The sequence below is a fragment of the Rosa rugosa genome, chromosome 3 (assembly GCF_958449725.1).
Source record: "Rosa rugosa chromosome 3, drRosRugo1.1, whole genome shotgun sequence".
Taxonomy (NCBI): Eukaryota; Viridiplantae; Streptophyta; class Magnoliopsida; order Rosales; family Rosaceae; genus Rosa; species Rosa rugosa.
The window spans coordinates 13,966,603-13,974,930 of record NC_084822.1 but is presented as its reverse complement, the minus strand read 5'-3'; the positions used below and the strand labels follow the sequence as shown (position 1 = coordinate 13,974,930).

Genomic DNA, 8,328 nt, shown 5'->3' with positions numbered 1-8,328 from the left:
ATATATAAATTTCTCATTTATTTTCAGGTTTTGAGTATTTTGTTTTCTTTAGGTCTTTTTTGAGCATAGGTTTTGGCATTTGGCAGGACAATGAATAACAGAGAGGAGGGGTCATCATATCTACTACAGCCGCACCAGAATCACTTAAAAACCTAAAGCCATACCCCTGCTTTTTTGGCGGCACTTGTAAACCTTCCCCACAAACTCATTCAATTTCAAACCCCCCATCAAAAACCCTCATCTTTCTCTGAAATTCTTGGGCTTTAGAGAAGAAACAGTGATGGAGGAAGAGGGTATAGGGCTAGTTCTGGCGAAAGCCACAGAGCTCAGAATGAAGATCAGCAGCTGCTTCCACAAAGACAATGACCCATTACCCAAAAAGGAAAATGGAGTCCAAGTTGATGGTGGGTCGGGAGATGAAGAAGGTGATGGGGAAGAAGATGAAGAGTCACAGAGACTTTTCAACATTTGCGATGCCCTTGAAGCCCTTGAGAATCAACTCTCTAACTTACAGGTGAGAATTCCCAAAACCCCCCAATTTTCTTTTACAGTATTGCTTCAAAGCCTTAATTTTTGATGCACTAGTTTGTCAAATGCAATTGGGTGCTTGAGTTGTGAAACCAAGAGTTCAATTTTATCTAATTTTGGTACCATCTGCTATGTCAAACCAATGCTGCACAGTGGCACTGAAAAGTTCTTTGTTAAGTTGTTTTTCAGGTACCATACTTTTGGGATTTTTTTTTTTGGAAAGTTATTAAATATATTAATCAGGACTTGAAACTGTCAATTATCTCTTTATGCATTCATGTGTATGTCTGGTGGTAAAGTGAACTTGAGAGTGTTCTAAAAATGTAATCTTGCTTGGATTTTGTAGTTGCTAGTAAGACATAGAAGTCTAGATACTTCATATGTCAGGTTTCTATAGAATTCTACACTTCTACATGATATTAGTGGTGGCGCAATTTGCTTGTTTTCTAGATGACATTTGTTACATTACTAGAGTTTCTGTAGTAGCGTGTCAATTTAGTACTTGTACTTTTGTAAAATCAACAATAGGCACTAGATATAACTTAGCATTTAATCTAACTAATTGGAAGCTAATCAGTGTTAACTAAGACCATTCTTTATTCCATCATCAATGACAATGCCCTTCCTCAGTAGTTGCATACACATCAATGTTTATTTTGATACCCAGAAACAGACTCTGCTCGGAACTGTGGCCTCCTTCAAACCCTTCAACCTTTAGGAGGCTAGAAAACTCTAGCAAATAGCTAAGGAGGTGCCTTGAGGTGGTTTGGACCCCAGAGCACATAGCAGGAAACCAAGGGCCTGACCGTTCCACTACAACCCTCTAATAGCACATACATCATTTTTACCTATGTTACAGGTTTTATGGCTTAAAATCTTATACCAATGTGTTGAATGAGGTGAAGTTTTGAGGCCAGCAACGTGAACTGGTGTTATATCATATGCTAATTACTTGTCTTTTGTGTTGGTGTTTTGCAAACCGGGAACCATGAAGTACTAGTTCACCTCCAATGCTAGTAGCCTCCTGTAGTTCACTTGATGTTGTTAGATAGTTACAAATTAATGGGAAGCCACTCAATACCGTCTATGGTCATCCTTCTATCCCATAGGAGACAAGTGCCCTGTCTTGATCTTTGAACTTTCTGACTTCCTTTTACCGCTTTTGCACCTTCAGTTTATACTTTATAGTCTTTTCAGTGTAGTGAATACATTTGAGTTTCCTGAGGCCAGTGAAACTTGAGTTATATGTTAATTACTTTTTTCATGCTATTGTGCTTGAAAGTGTCATTTCACTGAAATAACAATTGAGTTATCTTATCAGATTTGATGCAAACACATGCTATTATTAAGCATGTATGTCATAATTTTCATAGTATTGATCTGTGTATTATATATTTATCTAAGATGAGTGAATGCACTAATTCGCCAGCATGGGCACCGAGTGTCCACGTAGGATGCAAGTTTGTGAAACTGCATTAGACTTTGTTTTAGGTCTGAAGTGCATTAGAATGAAAAATATTGTGTAGTCATTCGTGTCTTTATAGTTTATCCCATAACCTCAGATCCAAACTTTTCTTTTTGATCTCTTTGCTATTTTATAATATAATATATGCTTGTCATGTTATAATTATTGATTGGTTGCTCAATCCAAGCATACAGGTTCATTATCTGCTATAGGTCTATGATATCATTAAATCTATAATAAAATGTATTTTGGCCATGATGCAACTGATTTATTTTCTGCAAAAGTGACACCATAGGTGGTATCATTCATTTGAGATATAAGAAGTATATCACTAATAAATGACATCTGTAGCTAATAAGTTTCCTAAACTAAATGTGAAACACTCTTGTTTCCTCTTTTGTCATCAGACTTTGCAACAGCAGCAAAGGTACGAAAGAGAAGTTTCCCTTGCTGAGATTGAAAGCAGCCGCAAGATGTTACTGAACAAGATTAAAGAGTACAGAGGGAAGGATTTGGAAGTGATACATGAGGCCTCTGCTTTTGCTGGTGAAACAGTGGATCACAGTAATGATCTCTTGCTTCCTCCATATCCAAGCCGCTCTCCACACACTTTTGTTCTTGAAAATGGCTATTTGCCACCTACACATAAGCCTCTACGAAATGGAGTCATCAACAATGATGCAACAAATGGAGCAAAGAAAAATTTGAGTGATACAGAGAGATCCAAAAACTCAATGGGATTGCGATCTGTTCTTAGCACAGCAGCCAAGACAGTGCTTACTCTTGTTGGTGTGGTATCTGTACTTAGCCTGTCCGGTTTTGGGCCTAAAGTAGTGAGAAGTAATACTGCTTTCAATATATTAGGCCGTTTTAAGCAACCGCCAACTGAAGAAAAGAGATCAACTGTTGAATGCCCCCCTGGGAGAGTCCTTGTTCTGGAAGATGGGAAGGCTCGATGTGTTGTGAAAGAAAGAGTTGAAGTTCCTTTCTCTTCAGTTGTTGCAAGACCTGATGTAAACTATGGCTGCGGTTAGAAGTATGCTCCTTCCATCTTTTTGTATATTTTGCTTCCTTCTGATAAGCTGTAATGGAATCTCTTTTCTGATGATCTACAGCTGCCCTATTCTCAAGCATAATAATAGTTATGAGTTGTTAGGTTATGTTAGTTTTGGTTAAACTTCTCCTTTTCAGTGTACAGATAAGAGAATCTCCTCGTTCTAGTTAAATGATTGCGGTGTCAAATCTCAAGTGAATCTGATATTTGTGATATAACTCATCTTTTATTCTCTTAAACTTCAGACGGTTTTGTTTAATGAGTTCATAGTGTTGGGGATAGCAGTTGGTTAGCAGAGACCTTTGTTGATTTAACTTCTTGAGAATTAGTGATTAACCAGCTCAAATGAGGGACCAGAAAGAAAATGGGGAGAGGATCCTCTCCTAAACTAAGCTCTCTCCTAACCTACCTAAGCTTCAAAGGAGATGGCGACTCGTGGTTATGACTAGATCCAATGGCTTGCGGATACTTCATTAGTTTCTTCTTTCCAATCTTACCTCCGTCTTCAACTTTTTCTCTCGAAGTGACAAACTCAACACCTTCTCTCTCATCTGATCTTTGAAATCTCTTCTCATCTTCTCTTTACCTCTTTCCCCTTTCTATCCTCTTGCATTTCCGTTCAAATAATTGATATTCATGGACTAGTTCTTTTAGCTTCCATGGATGCACTTTAACAATAATTTGAGCATTTAATCAAGACTCCAAAACAAAAAAAAAAAAAAAAACAAAAAAATCAGAGATTGAGTTCAGGATGGGTACGAAGACTGGAGAGGATCGATGGAGAAAACAAGATGGATTTGATATCTAATATGAAAATAAGCATTTACAAATGACCAGATTGAATTTAGATGAGGTTTTTAGAGAAAACGCAATGGTAATTGATTGTGCTAATTAGTCAATTTGATTCAATTTATGGAAATCTTGATTTGAAGATGGTCAGATTTAATTTATATACTATCCAACCGCAAATCCATATCCCCTGAAAAAGAAGAGCATAATCCCATGGTTTTCCCCTTCTTTCACATGCCCAGTTCTGAAGAACAGAAGAAAGGGAGAGGAGCAGGGAAGGAATAGAAGAACAGCTAAGAGACAGAAAAACATAGAAAAAGAAAAGCTAAGCTCGTAGTAGAGAGCCTAGCTTAGGAGATGATCCTCTCCCAAGAAAATGGAGATCAGGAAAAGCTAGGAGAAACCTCACATCAGTGGTTGCGTGGCCTCCCCTAGATGAACCTATGACTGTTGCACCTTGACCCTGGTTTTCCAAGGAAACCAAATTAAATTAGCTTTTGTGTTCCACTTGCCGCGTTGAAGTACTAATTGTCAAAAGGCATGGCTCTACCTCTACAAAAATCCGAAGGGGTGCAATATTTCTATTCCCATATCTTTTTGCTTAAAGATAATTCTTTCAACCACTGGGCCAAGCCGACCACGAATGGACCTCATACAATGTTTGTGGAGTCTAGATAAGTGCTATGAATAGCCATTGATGACCATCTTTTGGGTGAAGTTGTAGACTAGTGCCGGCTCATATTCTTTTTAAGATTAAATTATAGTAATCATCGTTAAATCACATTAGTTGATCACGTTATAAAACAACTGTAAGAATTCATTTGATCCATTATCGTCTAATCACATTAGCTGATCACATTATAAAATGACCCTAAAAGTTCATTTGACTCAATATGTAGAAATATGGTGCAGGAACGAATAGCATTGCTGGAATTTTTAAATAAAAGTTGAGTCGATACAAAACTTGAGCAAAAAAGAAACAGCCTAAAAGTCTAAAACCATGTTCCCCTAGTTAGCCACAGGCAGCACCTAGTTTTGGGACATGTGCTACATGCTGATATGCAGAAAATATTGAAACATAGAGAGTGGCTCCTCAATACCATGAAGAGGTAAATCTGATCCTTAGAGGGTATATTATATAAACTCCACCCAAGAATGAATGGTCTCAATATCCTCAGTACCATTTTCAAATCAACTTCAAACTCTGAGTGCTAGCTTCAGTTTGTGTGAGAAATTAGAAACATGGAAGGCAAAGGTTTCACAGAAGAGCAGGAAGCACTGGTGGTGAAGTCCTGGGCTGTAATGAAGAAGAATTCTGCTGAATTGGGTCTACAATTCTTCTTGAAGTAAGTCACTCTTGCAGTCCTCCTTTTGCTCTACATTTTAAGGATCCCTTCAATTAAATTGCATATGTATGAGCTTTGCTATTGTGATTTGGAATTTGGGAGTTTAAAGGGTGTTCTTTTTGGTCGAAAAATTTGCAGGATCTTTGAAATTGCACCATCAGCTCAGAAGCTGTTTTCATTCTTGAAGGACTCAGATATTCCTCTGGAGAAGAACCCCAAGCTCAAGCCGCATGCTATGTCTGTCTTTGTTATGGTAATTCATTATAGGCATAATCAAGCTATTAACTTATTAATGCATGCCAGGGGTAACATGTTCTTACTGGACTGTAAATTTGGAGCACATATTTAAGTAAAAACACCCGGAAGATCATAGATTCTGTTTGACCGGTCTCATTACATTACATGTCAAACTGTCTCGCAAGATAAAAGGTTCTGGTTATACGACATTGCTCATTCTTTGATTGCCATGACAGACTTGTGAATCGGCAGTTCAACTCCGTAAAGCAGGCAAAGTTACAGTGAGGGAATCAACGTTGAAAAGGTTAGGTGGAGTGCATTTCAAGTCCGGAGTAGTGGATGAACATTATGAGGTATACATGATTTCAATCAAATTTGAATTCGGTCATAGTGATTTTTGAAAACTAATGCAAATAAGTTACTGACTCCTATTTTTCTTTTTGACCAATATAATTGTAGGTGACCAAGTTTGCATTGTTGGAAACCATAAAAGAAGCAGTACCAGAGATGTGGTCACCAGAGATGAAGAGTGCATGGGGAGAAGCTTATGATCAGTTGGTTGCTGCTATCAAATCGGAAATGAAGCCCTCTGCTTAGACTAATAGACTCGGATCTTCTACATAAGCTCTGAAATTGTTTCTTTTCAAAATTTAATAAGATGAAAACAGAGTAATGTAAACAATTTCAGAGCTTGATCATGTTATTAAATTAGCAACTGCTGCTAATTTTGAGTTCATTGAGTCCTTGATCATGTTGATTTTAAAGCAAATTCGATATGATTGAACAAATTCATATCACGAATTAGATCGTATTCTGCCAAGAAAAGTTCTCAGTACTACAGTCCTCCTAACTCCCCTAACTGATCATGGGTATGTATGTACTTCATCAGTTGACAGAGACATTGCATGCAAACCAGGTCACAGTCCGATTGAAGAAAATCGTAAGCTGGGTGATTCAACTAATGAGGTTCCTATAAGACTTTAGAGAGGACTAATATCTTCTATAATCTAGGGTGGTGCTATTCGCACCCTTTTGAATCAAACCTAAATCGGGTGTTAGTTGCATTCATCACATGCCAGAATGACCATTACATACCCTTCTGCTGCCTTCAACTAGACAGATCAAGAAGGTGTGGTAGTACCCACAGTGGTACGTAGAAATAGACACACTTATTATACATTTCAGATCGTAGAGATAGCGGAGATCCTCATTTGGTACTACGCTAGAGGCGCTAGAAATCTGGTTCATAATACAAGGAATTTATGGAATTTAGACAAAACTAAAAACATAGGGTTGGGCTAAGGGCCTAAACCCTAGCCCAACATAGCAGCTACTGGACTAGGGTAAACCCCAGCCCATAAACTCAAGCCCAAATGGGATATCCATCAAGCAGAAGTCCACCCAAGGCCCAATAGCTTGGTCCGGTCTAGTCCACCTGCCAGCCAAGCTCTGTCCCCGTCGCACATACCAGCTAGCCAAAACTCCGTCCGCCGCCACGACCAGCCCCGTCTTGATCCGCGCCCCACGATCCACCGCCTGCGACCCAAAACCGCGCCGGACACGCCGCCTCAGCCCACGCATCCCACCCTCGATCCGCGCCGCCACGAGCATACCGTCGACAACCCAAACCGCACGTGCCACGCCGCCTCGACCCACACCGCCACGGAGAGAACCAACCCCGAGCCCACCACCACACAGCCAGATCGGTGGCGCCGTCATCAAGGTTCGAATGCCGGAACTGCTAGCACGACTACCACCTCTAATCACCATCCCAGCCAGACCATCCACAAGCCTCGAGCAAACCCCATCAGATGCATCCCTTGAGTAATAGCCCATCCAATACCCTTATTCACACACCCTCTCTATTTATCTATTACTTTAATTTAATTTTTTTTTTTTACAAATTACTCTAACTACCCTCCCTTGCAATTATGTTTCTTTTTCTTTTTTCTATTTGGCAAGTCAATCATCCCTAAATCTTTTACCCTTATTTTCCTGCAGATACAGAAAACATCAAAACACATTACGATTTTCTCTTTTCTTTTCCATCAAAAACTTCTCTAGCATAGTCATTCTATCTATCTAACGTGATACTTTGTAGTTTAATTATGGCAAAACAAGCAACTTTAGACTCATCTTTGAAAAAAAAAAATTACATCTGATTTGCAATTGAGACATGGAAGAAAAATATGAATTTAGTGATCATTCGAGTCCCTTTGAATCTATCATTTCTGGTAAGATTCTAACTGAAATTATTTGGTGTATTTCAATCTATTACTATGCGCTAAAAAAATCAATTTCTCAGCGATTTTGTGGATTAGGAACTTTAAATTTGTGTGTTCTGTTCATCTTAGTTTGATTTTGGTATGGGTTACTTGCTAATCATGGTTTTGACTTGAGTTGATTGATAATTTTGAAATTATTGACGCTTTAATTTCATTTTGACTTTAGTCATATCATCACTCGACAAAATGTTTTATGTCACTGGGAATGGTATCTTGAATCAACTTTGCTTAATCAGATATGAGAGGTTTTGGATCTCCTTTAATTTAGGTGATATGCTTATATCTTTCTTCAGTTTTGTATAGCAGTCATGATGACATACCTAAATTCCCAAACTCAGTTACATTGTGATTTTTCATCTGAGTCCTAAACTTTGTCAATGTAATTGCAGAACTTTTAACCAAGGACTGAAAAATCGAAAATATCCCCGAAATTTCGGCGATATTTTCGTTTTTTCAAGGTCTCGATATTTAATCAACATACCAACAATATATCGTGCGAATTTTTCGAAATTTCGCGATATTTCCGGAAAGTTTCGAAATTCTCGCGATATTCCGGATTTTCTCGTAGCTCAACCATCCAAACTTGGGCCAAATCTTCTCAACTTTGGCCCAAATTTAAATAAT

General features: G+C 38.4%; 1 protein-coding gene across 1 annotated transcript; it reads left to right on the top strand.

Annotated features, from left to right (window-relative positions):
• On the top strand, positions 1–6,155 carry LOC133737278 (plastid division protein PDV2-like). The gene is made up of 7 exons (XM_062164874.1): positions 1–514; positions 2,401–3,022; positions 4,849–4,945; positions 5,075–5,182; positions 5,321–5,435; positions 5,656–5,772; positions 5,879–6,155. Exons 1-7 carry the CDS (start codon positions 281–283, stop codon positions 6,014–6,016), a joined length of 1,431 nt encoding a protein of 476 aa, XP_062020858.1. The 5' UTR covers positions 1–280; the 3' UTR covers positions 6,017–6,155.
• The last annotated feature ends 2,173 nt before the right edge of the window (positions 6,156–8,328 follow it).

Excerpts from the sequence above, each read along its gene's own strand:
- LOC133737278 (XM_062164874.1), top strand. The coding sequence starts at position 281 with ATGGAGGAAGAGGGTATAGGGCTAGTTCTGGCGAAAGCCACAGAGCTC. Across the intron at positions 5,183-5,320 it reads GGTCTACAATTCTTCTTGAA|GATCTTTGAAATTGCACCAT; the intron begins GTAAGTCACTCT and ends AAAAATTTGCAG. Across the intron at positions 5,773-5,878 it reads TAGTGGATGAACATTATGAG|GTGACCAAGTTTGCATTGTT; the intron begins GTATACATGATT and ends ATATAATTGTAG.